The 16,137-nt window shown below is 46.8% G+C and overlaps 1 protein-coding gene across 7 annotated transcripts in view; it reads left to right on the forward strand.

Annotated features, from left to right (window-relative positions):
- The window catches only part of LARP1 (La ribonucleoprotein 1, translational regulator), a 53,712-nt gene that overhangs the window by 25,864 nt on the left and 11,711 nt on the right, over positions 1–16,137 (forward strand). For 3 of the 7 annotated variants that reach the window (XM_081035194.1, XM_081035192.1, XM_081035196.1), the window contains 11 exons: positions 2,816–2,896; positions 5,269–5,330; positions 5,583–5,648; positions 6,540–6,714; positions 7,594–7,722; positions 7,796–8,002; positions 8,103–8,265; positions 9,173–9,317; positions 12,709–12,883; positions 13,008–13,177; positions 15,137–15,529. In XM_081035194.1, the coding sequence (XP_080891320.1) occupies positions 2,816–2,896; positions 5,269–5,330; positions 5,583–5,648; positions 6,540–6,714; positions 7,594–7,722; positions 7,796–8,002; positions 8,103–8,265; positions 9,173–9,317; positions 12,709–12,883; positions 13,008–13,177; positions 15,137–15,529 (1,766 nt within the window). The remainder of the gene's footprint in view (positions 1–2,815; positions 2,897–5,268; positions 5,331–5,582; positions 5,649–6,539; positions 6,715–7,593; positions 7,723–7,795; positions 8,003–8,102; positions 8,266–9,172; positions 9,318–12,708; positions 12,884–13,007; positions 13,178–15,136; positions 15,530–16,137) is intronic. The other 4 variants (XM_081035193.1, XM_081035197.1, XM_081035195.1 and 1 more) reach the window with 3 other exon arrangements.

The following is a 16,137-nucleotide window of genomic DNA, read 5'->3' on the forward strand; positions in this document are numbered from 1 at the left end:
AGGATGTAACTTGGACCCCCGCCCCCCAGCAGTCAAGAGCACAGGTTTTAGAGTCAGACTGCTTGGCTTCAGATCCTGTTCTACTGCTTGCTGGCTGTGATCTTGGCAAAAAACCTTTATACCGTGTGCCTTGATTTCCTTATTTGTAAAATGAGACCAATTAGAGGAACGAACTCAACATTAGAACAGTACATGGCATGCCATCTGGTAGGTGCTCTCTATATATTACCTGCCCTTGTTAATATTCTCACAACTACAGTTTGTTGCTAGCATCTCTCCTGCTTTGATGAGACACCTCCGTGGTTGAGATCTTGCCTTCTTTCCCCTCATACCTCTAGACTGAATATTACCACCTTTTGTTCCATTGAGGAAGGTGAGTCTTGGGAGGGGCGTAGATAGTGTCCCAACGGCGATACAACTGATGAGTGGAGTCTGGACTAGGACCCAGCACTGATTTCAGGTAACTGGTTGCCTCTTAGTTAAGGCAGGACAGGGGCATGGGTTCCTCTGGGAACTAGTAGTACCTAGCGAGGACCCTTGTTTCTCTGGCCTGGGGTGGCTGGGGAAGGCTCCTGGGCCTGGGCATTGAGGCTATAGCCCCGGGAATTAGCACTTGGAAAGCAAAGTCTTTTTTCTGGTGTGAAATCAAAGAGGAGATTGGTGTGTGAACTTGCTATTCATTAAACAAATGTTAGCTGTGTTACCAGGCCCTGAGCTAGACACTGGGATTATTGCTGTGAAAGCAGCCTGGTTGCTGCCCTCAAGGAGCATGTAACCAGGCAGTTAATGTCCTGAAGGCTGTGACAGCACCTAGCAGGGGCACCTCACCTGCCATCTGGGAAGGCCGCCCCCAAGGAGGTCAACCAGATGGCCAGGGACAGGACTGCAGGTGGATGAGTGTGAACTTGAGTAAAAGCCTAACAAATCGCCTTGGTCTCCAAGGTTTCTAGAAGTTCTTTGCAATCAGGGTAAACTCAGCCTTTTCAGATGACAATCTCTAGGAGCTGGTGCCAGCTTCCCCTTTCTCCTTAGTCCAGCCCTGTCTTGCCATTCACCCACACTGGTCCCTCAATTCCAGGGAACTTCGGTTTTCCCTATGCTTCTCCTTCCTCTAGCATGGTCGAGGTTTCTGCCAAAGTTTCTCTGGGTACCAGTGGTAAATTCCCCTTCTTTTCCTCTTTCCTGGGCAAACCTACCCTATTGCCCAGGCTGTGTCTGGAGGGCAGTGTCCAAAAGAAGAGCCAGGTTTGGGAGGGGACTCATTTGTTATCTGTATCAGTGAATTGAACCAATTGATCCCCAAGAGGTTTTTTTTCCCACACAGTCTGATTCTTTTCACGTTGAGAGATTTTCGATGGTTTCATTCTCTCTTTAACGATGAGGATGGGATTACTTGGAAATATTAAGCTTCCTTTGTGCATCTGAATTGTAATATTTAGCATTTACAGCTGACCCTTGAACAACATGGGTTTGAACTGCACAGATCCATTTATACATGGATTTTTTTCTCTCAAAAATACCTGTACTGCTTCAATCTACAGATGCAGAGGGCCGGCTGTATGCATTGATCTGTGCCATTTTATACAGGGACTTGAACAACCGTGGATTTTATTTGTGGGGGACCTGGAACCAATCCCCGTGGATTCTGAGGGATGACTAAGTTTTTCGGGAAGTCAGAAGTTACATGCAGACTTCCTACTCCACGGGGATCAGTGCTCCTAACCCCTGTGTTGTTCAAGGGTCAACTGCATTTAGCAGTTGTTGTGTGATAGGCACTCTTATTATGCTCTGTTCATTTAACTGTCACAGCAGCCCTATGAGATAATTAAGACTTCAGTTTTACAGATGAAACTGAAGTTCAAAGGGGCAGAGTATACAGGAACTCCAACCCAAGTGCATTAGATAACAAAGTCTGTGTGCTTAAGGACAGGCTGTCCTGCTTTCCTAGTTGGTGTTCAAATGAAGGGTGTCACACATTTGAAAGTTGAGGCACAGAGAGACAGAATCTCAGAGGTTAGACATTGGTCAGCTAGCCCACTTTACTGGGGAGCTGCCTTCTCTGCTCCTTCCACCCCACTCCTGAATCCCTTGTTGCCCCTCCACGCCCAGCTCCTTGTTTCCTGCCATCTCGCATTAGCTGCAATGGTTTAACTCGCCTGTTCCCACCGCTCTCAATAATCTTAAGTACAAATGGTGAGTTAGCCGTGCAGACACGGGATCACGGAAAGTCTCCTGGTGCCCCCACACACACACACACGCCTCTCCCACCACACAGATTCAGGTGTGCTGCATGTAATACAAAAATGCATGTGGGATCATTTAGAACGCTCCTTGACCCCCTGGAATTGGAGTCAGTGCTGGCTCCTGGCTGTGGTTCTGGGGGACAAAAAGTGGCTTTTCACCTTTTCTGGCTACCCATTAGCCCCTGACTTGAGCAAAACACTCTGAGGGCCTCTGTCTGCCACCCTGCTCCCCACAGAGAATGGGGGCCCCATTCAGGGCCTGCCTCATCCTGTTTCTCCCTTCCTCTTTACCTGAGAACCTCTCCCTGCTATCAGTAACTGTTCACCAGGGAAACACCAGAGAAGTGTGCTAAGATTGTACCAGGAAGGTTTGGGACCCAGTCTCCCACCAGTGGACATGGGATTTCTGGAGTGTTGGAGGAGTGAGTACTAGACACAGGGGGCTGAGACTTCCGACTGCCGTCCTGGTTTTTCCTGGGGGATTCCCATTTGGGGGCCTCAGGTCCCTACCAGCAAATAGGACATTAGAACCATGGTCCTTTTTGCTGCTCTAACATTTTCTGTTTTCTTAGGCAGGTACAGGGTGGTGACTTATGTGGTTCCTGAGCTGGACTTGGGTCAGGGGCAGCTGGAGCAACTTTCAGAATTCAGAGGTCAGAGGAAGGGGGCTTGTTTCCCTATTTGGTTAGGATGGTTTTGGATGTGGGGACTGACAATTGCGCAAAGGATTGGTTTTCATTGGGATCTTTTTCAGATGCCATGCCCTGTATATTGTGGAGACAGGGGTGGGATGGGGTGCCTGATAAAGGGGGGTGGCTGGGAGGGGACCCACAAAGGGGTGTGTAATTGAAGTCAGAAACCCTATAGCTTTTTCCCCAGCCTCCCACATGACCTAGTAACAGCTCATCTGAGACTTCCTGGGTTTCTAGGATTTTAACCGATCTAGGAATATTGCTTAAAGGCAGAAATAGTTCTCTCTCCTTAGTGGTCTTTTTTTTCTGTCCAGGGGACTTTGTTCTTCCTTGGGGCAGGGGCAGCCTGAGGCCCTAGCTGGAAGCAGAGCAAAAGCAGGGTGCAGGGATCTTTTAGTAGCAGGAGGGCTCTCCCATTAATTGAAGACTGAACTTTCGGGACTTTACCATGTCCCTCTGTGATCTCAGTGAATAAACTGTCAGGCAGGGTGATCATAGGAGCTGACTCTTCCCAATTTTAAAAAAGCTTTTATTAGAAGAAACACAATGACCTGAAAAACTTCGCTTTACCTTTTCAAGGACAGTCTTTAGGAACACCTCATCTACTGAACCTGATTCCCTTTGCTAGCTTCTTGTTAATGAACTTGATGTTGCAGGCCCTTTGCCTGTGCTCCTCCTGGAGGATGGGTCTAGGATAAGTGATGACCACCATAGCTCAGGTCTCATGGGGGAGATGATCCTGTGATGGCTGGCTGGGGTCCTGATCAGGGTGCTGGGTTGGTATCAGGCTTCTCTGGGCCAACCCAAGATTAGCAAGGAAGTCAGTCTGGGGTAAGCAGCTCAATGGGCCTGCGGGTGCTGTGGGCTAGATTCTGCAGCTTTTCCTCTCAAGCATGTGGGGTGTCTTGGGGGCATGGAGCTGAAGTGAATAATGCAGTAGCTTCACCATTAGGAGTCAGGCAAGGACTCTATTCAGTAAGGGAACACGGGTCTGATCAGGAGTAGAACATTCCTTTTTGGGACCAGCCTTTCAAATTTCTCTGCTTAGAGACTCTTGCCCTGGCCTGGCTGCCAACAGTGGAGACAAAGTGATGGGAGAGAAGTGGGTGAGCAGAGCCCCAGGATGTATCTTTTCCCATGGGTTTCTGAGGCCCTTGGTCTTCAGAACTGTTGAGAAAACAAGTGTAGATATAGAAGGGACCAGATCTGTTAGAGCCACTTTTTAAACACACACACACACACACACACACACACACACACACACACACACACACACACACACACACACACACACACTCTGTTTTCTTTTTAAAAGCCCATGTCTTATCTTTTTTTGAAACTGCTGGAAAATTCCAAACAAAATTAAATCACTATAAACGTACTACTTAATTCCTGATAACACTTAGCTTTATGTCCTTCCACAGTTTCTACTATGTATATGTGCATATATACATTTTTATTTTACAAAAATAGGAGTGTAACTTTTCTTGTTTATTGTGTTTATCTTTTCATATGAATAGAGATCATTATCTTTTTAATGACTGCTCTAAAAGTTGTTAAGCTTTATTTAGCCAGTTTTCTACTGTTGGACATGTATGTTGTTTTCAGTATTTTGAAGTTACAAATAGCACTTTGTGCATAATTCTAAACACTTGTCTAATTTGTGTCATTAGGATAAATTCCTAAAGGTGGACCCATTGAATCAAATGGAGTCTCACCTTTTCTTTGGAAACTTGGAAGGCAAACGGAATTTCTCCTGAGTGGCTAAGTCTCCTATGGACCACAGGTCACTGAGGACCGAGCTGGCCCTACTGTGTGAGGACCCAGAAGAGGTCTCTAGACTTCCCAGTTAGGGTTTTTATCTTGCCTTCCCCGTGATAACTAGTCCAGGTCTGCTCACACACAGACTTCTAGATTTTTAGAGCCAAAGAGGATCTTTTAGACCTTTATGGAATCTGCTGTGATTCGGGAGCCATAAGTTACAAAACTAACACTGGCATGGACTCAGTCTGCCATGGACTTACCCTCTCCAGCCTCTTTGCCCTTTTTAGAAGAGGGTATAAGGCTATGAGAGCCTTCCCACCTCAGAGTCAAGTTCCTGGAGTTGTAGCAGCCGATTGTTTCCATGAGCTCGCTTTCCATGATTTCTTAAGAAAGAGGCTGATAAAATTGTTATTGGTGTTTGAGCACATGTTCTTTAACTGTCCACCTCGTCATCCTCCCTTGGGAAACTGCAGGATACTTGCTGGAGTGGGAGTGGTGATGAGGGTGGGGAGCTGGTGGTGGCCCCCTCCGACGAGCTCTGCATAACCCTCTCTCCCTTGTTCCCACAGAACATTCTGCTCCAGCCAAGGTGGTAAGAGCAGCAGTTCCTAAACAGCGCAAAGGCAGCAAGGTAAGGAATAGGAGTGGGCAATCCAAGGGGACTTCCTGGAGGTGGTGGCCTTTTTCCTGTTCTAGTGAGTGCTTCTGAGCTGCCAGGTAGTTCTGGATCCTCTGAATAGCAGGGGAGCCCCTTCTGGGCCTCCAATATGGATGGTCCTAGTGGACAGCCTGATTTTGTCCTCTGATCTCTTGGTGGAGCTATATTTTGAGTGAATGGCAGAGGCAGTGTCACCCCGGGGCCCTTATAGAATGTGCCTTGCAGGTTGGTGATTTTGGAGATGCAATCAACTGGCCCACACCTGGAGAGATAGCCCACAAGAGTGTGCAGGTGAGTCTGGGGGGAGGAAAGGGCAAGACTGACCTCTGTCTACATGTGTACATTTGGCTTCTCAAGCCTTCAGAGCCTCAGGTCTTACCTTAAGAAGTATGCGCAACATTGAAATAGTTAAGAATCACCATTTGAGCCCTTACCGTGTGTCAGGGACTGCCAAGTGCTGTCTATTCATCGTTTCATCTAATCCTCACAGTGACTCCAAGGTAGGTCCTTTAATACCTATTTTACAGATGAGGCCGCTGAGGCTGGGAGAAGTTAATTATTAGCCCTTCCTTGATAGCCAAGTGAGGATTGGAAGTCAGTTTGTTGTATTTTCCAGAGCCAGTGTTTTCGGTCACTACACTTGAATTGCCAGTGAGTGAAGCAGGAGAGTGGTCATGGGCCAGGTCCCCACCTCTAGAGCACATGTCTCGGGGAAGCTTTTACAGCTCTGCTTAGTCCCAGCAGCGGAAGGGCTCCTGGCCAGTCCTCTTTTTTCCGGTGCTTTTGTTCTGGGCTGACGGTCTAGGTCTCTCCCTGGCTGTGGCCACTGTCCTTCAGGTTGCAGACGGGGTTAGTGCGGACGGCCGAGGGCCAGCCTCTCCTCCATCCTACAGACTACCTGGATTTGGCCCCAGCCCCCCTGTCTTGGGGTTGTCTCTCTCACTTAGACTTGAGGAAGCTGGAGAGACAGGTTGTCTCCTACCTCCTGCTGTGTGGCCACGCTTCTTATTGAAACATCTCAGACATGAAAACAGGACCTTAGAATATATCAAGCCCGACCTGCCATCGCATGCTCCAGCTCCTTCTGCCCGGTCTTTCTAGTGACAGGGAGTTCCCTTCCGTCCTATCCCAAGAGGCTCTCAGACTCACCACACCTCACTGTTACTTTACTCCCCACTGCAGCCGCAGTCCCACAAGTCTCAACCTGCCCGTAAGCTGCCACCCAAAAAGGACATGAAGGAACAGGAGAAAGGAGAGGGGAGCGATAGTAAGGAGAGCCCAAAAACCAAATCGGATGAATCGGGGGAGGAGAAGAATGGGGACGAGGACTGCCAGCGAGGGGGGCAGAAGAAGAAAGGTGAGTGACTTGGGGGAGAAAGTGGCAGGGCAGAACTGAAATGGTCAGCACACAAGGGCTGTGGAGGCATTTCAGGAGCCCCTGCCAAGTCCTTGGGAGGCTGCTTCGTGAAGGCCTCTGGGCCAGGTCTGTCCTGTCCGTTAGTTTCTTATTGAACAAGCGTTTGGTCAGCCCTTTTCTCAGCAGTGGGGCTCCAGCAATGCATGAGACAGGTGAGGTCCCCACCTCAGCTATCCCGTGAAAGATTTCATTTAAAGACAAGAGTTCCCATTGCTCTGGCTGAAACGGTTAGGGTTACAAGTTCAGCTGCTCTAATAGAGATAGAAAGTAACAGTGGTTTAAACAAGATGGAAGTTTATTTCTCCCACCTGACAGCTCAGTGTACGTAAGCCAGGCCCAGAATGGCAACCCTTTGATTCCTCTCATCTTGCTGTCGTGCATTGGCTCTTCTCATCCAAGATGACTTGCTGTTGGCTTCTCATTTCAGCTAGCAGGAAGGGCAGAGAGGGAGAGTGGCTCCCTGCCTTTTAGGGACTCGGCCTGGAATTGACCACTTTGACTCAGCTCTCAGAGCCAGCACTTTGGCATGAGACTCACAGGAGCCTGGAGAATACAGTGTGGATTCTGGGCAGCCATGTGTGGCTCCAGGAGCGGGTTCTCTGACCACGGAAAAATCGATGTTGATAGTCACACTGAGGTCTCTGGCCTCCTTATTGTAGAGATGACAATGAGGTCCAGTGAGGGAAAGGAATTGGCCCAAGGTTACCAGATTGTGATTCAGGCCTAAAGCCCTGGGTAGGGGGAAAGACAGTCAGGGTAGGGATGGCTGGGAGGGACCACTCCTTCAAGCCTTTCTCATGTGCTCATGCTGCCCTCCAGGGAACAAACACAAGTGGGTCCCCTTGCAAATAGACATGAAGCCTGAAGTGTCCAGAGAGAAACTGGCCTCCCGCCCTGCTCGTCCGCCAGAGCCACGACACACCCCTGCCAATCGCGCGGAGATCAAAGGTACGCCTACTGTGGAGGGCCTGGGCGATGAGGGTCACGCTCAGGCCTGACCCAGTGCCCTCTCTCCCCATAGGCTCTGAGCCTGCCACCTACGTGCCTGTGCCTGTGGCACCCCCCACCCCAGCCTGGCAACCAGAGACCAAACAGGAACCTGCCTGGCACGATCAGGATGAGACATCGAGTGTGAAGAGTGATGGGGCTGGTGGGGCACGGGCTTCCTTCCGCGGCCGTGGACGGGGGCGTGGTCGCGGCCGGGGACGCGGCCGGGGTGGCACTCGAAGTACGTGAGGAGGCCCCTTTGGGCTCCGGGATGTCCAAGGGAGTGCGGCGGGGGTGGCAGGCAGGTATCACCTCCGTCATGGCATCCGTTTTCCCTGCAGCCCATTTTGACTACCAGTTTGGCTACCGGAAGTTCGATGGTGCAGAGGGGCCTCGAACCCCCAAGTACATGAACAACATCACCTACTACTTTGACAATGTTAGCAGCACCGAGCTTTACAGCGTGGACCAGGAGTTGCTCAAAGACTACATTAAGCGCCAGATGTGAGTAGGCGGGAGCCTTCCTCCTAGAGAGACCGGTGAGGGGTTGGTAGCCGCCAGAGGAGGGCAGACGGGCCCTTCTGGTGCTGGCAGCAGTTGCTGCCCTGGCTGGAGCTGAGAAAAATAACTTCCTCTCATCTTTTAAGCTAATTTTTCATAAATTATTGTTTATTACAGAAGTAATACCATATTTACCTTAAGAAAATTATAAATTACCACCAACAAGATGGGGAGAAAATGTCTAGACTCTGCTCCATTGTGTGCTCCTGTTTGTAATGGCTGCATTGTCAGGATGCTAGCAAACATGGACTCCTCACTATTGGTGAGGCTCAGTGCTATGTGCTTGATAGGCATTCTCTTATTTAATCCTGCAGTTACCCACTTAATTCCTCTGAACTGGGTCTTATCCCCATTTTATAGATGAGCATACAGGCCCAGTAACTTGCCCAGTCTCACAACTAGTAAGTGACAAGGCACATAGTTGAATTCATTTCTGTCTGATTGCAGACCCTTGGCTCCTAACCATGCCAATACATTGTCTGTCAGTGCAGTGGGGGAGCCATATAAGGAGGTAGATCATGGCAGCAGTGTGTGCTAAATGTTTTCGGACTGGAAAAGGAAGTGAAGAGATTGTAAGGCCTGCAGAGAGGCTGAAGGGCAGAGGGAATGGTTTGACCCAAAGGAGAGCTTGTCAGAGCTGCAGAGGGGCTGAAGGGCAGAGGGAATGGTTTGACCCCAAGGTTAGGGAGCTACGAGAGGGTAAGTAACATCATTTCTTTCAACCCTTAAAACTGTTTATGCAAAAGAGATGGGGTAAGAGGCTATGTGAGGTTGCTGGGGTGTACAGTAGAAAAGGGAAGGCATATTTGTAAGTGATGCAGCAATTATACCTGTTCTCCCCTTCACCTAGTGAGTACTACTTCAGCGTGGACAATTTAGAGCGAGACTTCTTCCTGCGACGGAAAATGGATGCCGACGGTTTCCTTCCCATCACTCTTATTGCTTCTTTCCACCGAGTGCAGGCCCTTACCACTGACATTTCACTCATCTTTGCGGTATGTCTCCCTCCCTGGGACTGGGGTGCAGGGAAAAGAAATGTCCTACTCACGGAGCTGGAGTTTGAGCCAAGGCAGGAAACCTTGGAAGAGCCCCCATTTGATTACCTCTGCTAAAGTTCCAAGGCTAGGCCAGCCTCTCCCGCTCTTCCTCCATTCCTCCCTCTTCTACCTTCTGTTTTTGTTCTCTCTCTTGGTCTCTCTCTGCCCCCCCCCCTTTTGTTATGGAAAAGTCTCAAGACATTTACAAAAGTAGACAATAGTAAAATGAACCTATCACCCAGCCTTAAGCAATTTTCAGTTTATAGCCTATCTATTCCATCTTCCCCCTCATCTGTTTCTTCTCCCAGATTACTTTGAAGAAAAGATCAGGTAACCTGACATTTCATCCATGTTTCAGTATCTACCTCTAAAAAAGACCTATTAAAAAACATAATCACAATATCATTATCACATGTAAAAATATTAATTGCTTAAGCTCACCAAATAGTCAGAAATTTGTTTCAGTGGTTTGAGAATCAGGGTCCAAATAAGATGCATGTGTTGTCTTAACTCTCCCCCCCACCCCACCCCACCCCGGGCTTCCTTGCATTTTATTATTTGAATAAACTGGGTTGTATATGTTGTAGGACACAGTGGTGTCATTTAACACGTTCTGTACTCCAAATTTTTTGTAAATTGGTGATTTAGAGGCCCAAAACCAGATTCGGGTTTTGGATCCCCCCTCCTTATCAAGAATATAGATAATGATATATTCTCTCAGGTGGCACATAGTGTTTCATTTGATTCTCCCTCTTGTGATAATAAGCTTCTATTGACAGTGCCTATTATTTCATTGGGGATTGCAAAATAGTGATACTCTAATTCTGACAATTTGTCTTCATTTGTTAGCAGGAATACCTCTTTTAGGAGGATCTTTGTTAAATCAACTATTCAGTTACCAAGAGGCATTTAGTTTGTATTTAGTTTGAAGGGTAGATAAATGCTTGATCTTTTCCTTTATTAACCAGTTTTTTAGAATTATGAGTTGATCCCAAATCTTCAAAGGTGACTGGTGAGGTTTGGGCTTGTTTTTTGTTTGTTTTAGTGTCATCACCAACTTAAGGATTCAAACGTATTTTATTTCAACCCATTGCAGTTGATAGGCTCAATCAAATTGTGCTGTATTTTGATCAGTGGGACCCTAGTTCATCTTGTGCATTTCCTGCCCAAGATCTGTAATTGGCCATTTCTTTAAGGAGCTCTAGTTCCCTCTATTTTGGGGAAATGTTATTTAGATAGCACACATTTGAGTTACAAGAGTGTTCATTGATACTTGATTGATGATTGTTTCTAGAGCTTTTTGTTTTTTGTTTCTTTTAATAAATACATTGTGAGGTTATACTGATATTTTCTATTAAAATTCAGGACTATAGGGTCTTTACTTTAACTTAAATGATCTTTTATTTATAACTACTTCTTTCTCCCATGCCAAAAGTCCTAATTCCTAATGATATCGATATAATTATTCATATATTTTACTCTACATTTTATACACAGTTTTATATCTCTACGAGTAAAACAGGTGCTTTTTTGTATTCATACAGTCATTTTACTGTATTTTATTTATTTATTTTAGTTTCAGGTGTACAAAACAATGTAATCGTTACACATTTCACCCCTCACAAAGTGATAACCACCCTCCCTCAATGTATACTCCTCTGACATCCTATATAGCTGTTACAATTCCATTGACACTATTCCTTATGCTGTACTCCACATCCCGTGACTATATATATATATATATATATGTATATATATATATATATGTATATATATATATATATATATAAAATTATAGTTGACGTTCAGTGTTATCCAGCTTCAGCTTCAGATGTACAGCGCAGTGGTCAGACATCTACACCGTCCATGAAGTGGGCTCCCTAATGAGACAAGTGCCCATCTGACACCCTACAAAATCTTTACAACATTATTGATTATATTCATCCAAACTGTCTTTCATATCCTCGTGGCAATATTGTGGTTTACCCATTTATGCTTTCTAATCCACTCACCTTCTCCCTCATCCGCACCCCCGTACTATTTTTGACTGCTTTTTAAACTTATTTGAAATAATCTTTAGGTGGTTAGGTCTTTAACTGGATATATGTTAGTTACATTAGTTTAATTTTTCTCTGAAGTTTTAGGGATTACTTTTTTCCTCCTACTTTCTAGTTTACATTATGTAAAACATCTACATGGTTCAAGTCAACATGGTATATTCACAGAAGTCCAACTTAAAATTCTCTCATTTCTACCTTTTTCCCTATAGGTAGCCTTTTTTGAATTCTTCCATTAAAAAATAAGCACATGCCTCTACATATTTGTCTCTTTCCTCTTTCTTCACCTGCTTTGTGTTTTTACTTAATATATCTGGGAGCATAGTATTAGGTTGGTGCAAAAGTAATTGCGGTTTAACAGGTTAAAAATAATTGGAAAAACCACAATTACTTTTGCACCAACCTAGTAGTATGTAATAAATATTCCTCATTCATATTTACAGTTGCATATATATCTTTTCATATTTTTGCCAGTGTATCTTTGGTGTAAACGTCTAGAAGAGGGATGTTTGAACTAAAGGGAAAATGCATAGATTATTTTTCTAGCTATTGCCTAATTCTCTTTCTATGGGTTGTGCCTTTTGCATTTGTACCAGAATATGACAGTGCCGCTTTCCCCAGCCTCACCAACAGAGGATGTTTTGATATGTTGAAATGTCCTATTCCATTTAAAAGACTTCTAAAAGAAAACTTTGTTGCCACTCTTCACCCTTTTTTCCTAGAGACAAACACCTATAATAGTTTACCTGTGAATTCTAGAAAAATTTGTATTATAGTGTTTTTACTTAAAAATCAAACACCAATGGGATCTTACACTCATGGATATAGACCTGTTTTTTTGTTGTGTGTGTGTGTGTGTGTTTGTGACTCTTTCCACCTCAGCATGTGTGAAACTTAAAACTTTTGAGTGGTATTCCATTGCATGGATGTGCTATAATTTATTTAAATTGCTTATGTGGTGGAAAGTTAGGAACTTTCTGGAGCTTTTCCTATTACAGACAATGTTATGAATAGTCTTGTGCAGATCTTATACATATTGTCACCTGTTTGTGCATTATTTCTCTGGGACAGATTATTGGATGTAGAATGGCAAGGTCAAAGGGCAGGTGCCTCCTACACGTTTGAACATCTCTCTTGTCCACCAGTCGTGGAAGATGGTACCCATGTTCTACTACTCATTCTAGCTCTGGACTCATACGTGAGCTTGTGGGGGCCCGGTCGTTTACCAGCTTCGAAATCGTAGTCTGTCCAAATCTTTTTTTCTAAATCCTCTCCTTCTTTCTCCCCTGCAGGCCCTAAAAGACAGCAAAGTGGTGGAGATCGTTGATGAGAAAGTCCGCAGGAGGGAGGAACCGGAGAAGTGGCCTCTTCCTGGTCCCCCGATAGTAGATTACTCCCAGACCGATTTCTCCCAGCTTCTCAACTGCCCTGAGTTTGTGCCCCGCCAGCACTACCAGAAGGAGACAGGTACGTAGCCTGTCAGCATGTGGATGCCGACCACTTGTCCTTGTGCTGTGGCCAGAAGTCCTCCTCGGGGCTGGCATCAGGAGGAGGGCTGGAGGGATAAGGCTGTCACCTTTCCTCCCTTCAGAGTCGGCGCCTGGCTCTCCTCGTGCAGTCACCCCAGTGCCAACCAAAACAGAGGAGGTCAGCAACCTAAAGACACTGCCCAAGGGCCTGTCTGCCAGCCTGCCTGACCTGGATTCCGAGAACTGGATCGAAGTGAAGAAGAGGCCTCGGCCTTCTCCAGCACGACCCAAGGTGGGTGAGGTTTGTCCCTCGCCCTGGGTTCTAGGGTTGCAGGCTGAGTGCTTGGAGGGGACATCACAGACACAGAGCTCTGGGCTCTGAGGGGCTGGCGGGCAAGCCCATGGCTCGGGCTCGTATTGTGAGCTAAGATCACCAGTGACTGTAGGGGGCTTGGTGTGGCCCGTTTCCATTTTCAGTGGTGACCACCCCTCAGGACAACCCTAGCTGCATGAGTTCCTGAGTGGCATTTTTCACAGGAGGAGATCACGCAGCCTCTGGCAGTGGTGTCCCAAATTTCTCAATGCTTGGCTGTTCTTTTTGCCCCATCTAATCCCTAGGGCTGTATTTTAAGTGCCTTTCCCCTGAGTTTGCTCATTGCACCTGTATCAACCCCTCAGGTCTTCAGAAGAGGGAAGGAAGGGGGAACAGATGCACAGCCTGGATATAGAGTTAGAGTCTGTACGCCAGAACACAGGTCTCCTGTCACCGATGGCTGGTGACCTTGGGACACTGGCTTTTTTTCCATCTCAGGGCCTCAGTTTCCCTCTCTTCAGATGGAAGGAAAGAGGAGTCCGACTGATGTAGAAATAGTAAAGCAATCTACAAATTGAGTCCACTGTTAGAAAAGCATTTCACTCTCAAAGTGAAATTACTGCCCCCTTGTCTAGGAGCGGACTTTTGCTCCATTTATGTCTTCACTCTCCATACCCTCTTTGGTCTGGAGCTTGTGAGGAGGCCTCAGAGATGACCTTTGACTTTGGGTCTTTGGAATTCTGTGCTCCCTTTTCCATTGTACCACTGTGACCACATCCCTCATCTCTGTCTCCTTCCTTTTCCCTGCTTTGACCCCAACTTCCCCGTCTGTTTTGGCTGCGGTCCTCTAAGAAGTGTCAGAGATGAGGCCAGAGTCAGGAGGAGAACGGTAGTGGGTGAACAAGGGCCTATTAGGTCCAGGCTTGCAGACTACAAAGGCTTTGTAAAGGCCGGAGCCCGGCTTAGCTGCCACTCCCACCATCACATCTGGAACCTTAAAAGAGAATAGGTGTGGAGTTTATATGGAAAGCTCTATGTACATGAGAGAATTGACAAATGCTTCTTCCCAAAATCTCAAATTAATTCAGCCTATCGACACTCTGAAAGTTTTTCTTTTTGCTGAAAACCCCGTGTTTCTCTTGCCTTTGGGACATAAAATTCTTTCTGCTTAGCACACCCTGTGTCCCTCCCTTTAGCTGCCTTATGCTCATTTTTTAGTAGTCGCTTCTTCCAAGAAGTCTTCCCTGATTGTCCTCATTCCTGCCTCTGTTGGTGTAGTGCCCCTCTGCCTATGTACTCCCACAGGTCCTATTTATAGTCTTTCCCATACCACCTTGCACTTGGCTGGCTGGTTGGTAGACTTTTTCTCCCGCTAAACAGCTTCTTAAGTTCAAGGACTTTGTCTTATTCATTACTCTGCTTTTAGATTGTTCACACAGGGTCTGATACCAGTGAGTACTTGCTCGTTCATCAAATAGTTACACATTTTCTATTGCTAGGTCCCAGTCTAGGTACTGTGGATATAATATTAATAGAAAGCAAGGCAGCTGTGCTCCTTGGCCTCAAGAAGCTTTCTTTGGAAATGTTGGATAGATGGATAAATAGATGATTCAACCTACTGAACCGCTGTGTGCCCAGGCTAGGGCTGTGTAGAGTATAAAGGTTAATGGAGCACAGCTCTACGTGTAGAGAACTTGTCATCTCATTGTGAATGGCTGTCATGTGAGCTGTGTGTAGAGAAACCTGGGATCCTATGGAACATCCTTTGTCCATGAAGCTGCCTCCAGGGCTGACACATGTGACTTTCTGGCGTGACAAGGGGCCACCATTGCGACAATCTCATGTCGAGGGGCTGAGGCCTCTGTAGGAGGATAGCTGTGGAAACTGGGCTAAGGACCCCCTGGTGATTCTCTCTCCCCTTCGTTTGTCCCGGTTTAGAAGTCAGAGGAGCCCAGGTTCCTCCACCAGACCGCTCTGCCTCAGCAGCTGCCCTCTCAACAGCTGATGTCCAAGGATCAGGATGAGCAAGAGGAACTGGATTTCCTGTTTGACGAGGAGATGGAGCAGATGGATGGGCGGAAAAACACCTTCACCGCCTGGTCTGATGAGGACTCTGACTATGAGATTGATGACCGGGACGTCAACAAGATCCTTATTGTCACTCAGACGCCGCCATACATGCGCCGGCACCCAGGGGGAGACCGCACAGGCAACCACACCTCGCGTGCCAAGATGAGTGCTGAGCTGGCCAAGGTCATTAACGACGGGCTCTTCTACTATGAGCAGGACCTGTGGACTGCGAAGTTTGAACCTGAGTACTCCCAGATCAAGGTGAGCTTCCGCCATAGCAGTGAGCATGGGGCCTGGCGTGCTTCGAGCGAGTGGGGAAGAGGAGGGCTGACGAGCGGTGTGGGCTTGGGCGCGGAGCCTCGGTGTCCGCAGTATAAAAGGGGGTGACAAGAGTGGGAAGCGCTGTGTCAACACTTTGTAAAACTTGGCAGTGTACAGGGTGGTTATTGTGCAACCTGAGCACCCACGTTTAACGTCATAACAGTAAGCTAGACACTTCTGTAGGCATAGAATAAGGATTTCTAGTCTTAAATACTAGGGCATATCTGAAAGTTGGAAAGCCTTTTAAAAAGCTTGCTTGGAGCATGGGAGATGGGGAAAAGATAGGTCTATTTAGAAAATCACTGATGCTTGGAAACAGTCAAACCACTGTTGTAGGTTTTCACGGAGTGGATATATGTAATGGTGGGTGGGCCTTTGGCAAGCCTGTGTAGTAAGTAGTGTGTTTGGAGGGGAGGAGAGTGACAGGAAGTGATTCAGGGGGAGTCTGCAGTGAATTCCTGGGGAACTGGAGTCCTGATCTCAGTCCTGTTTCACAGAGGGCTGGGCACATACTAACCCCTTCTATGTTAGCACACTTGTGCCCGATA

Source organism: Rhinolophus hipposideros (assembly GCF_964194185.1).
Source record: "Rhinolophus hipposideros genome assembly, chromosome: 23".
Classification (NCBI taxonomy): domain Eukaryota; kingdom Metazoa; phylum Chordata; class Mammalia; order Chiroptera; family Rhinolophidae; genus Rhinolophus; species Rhinolophus hipposideros.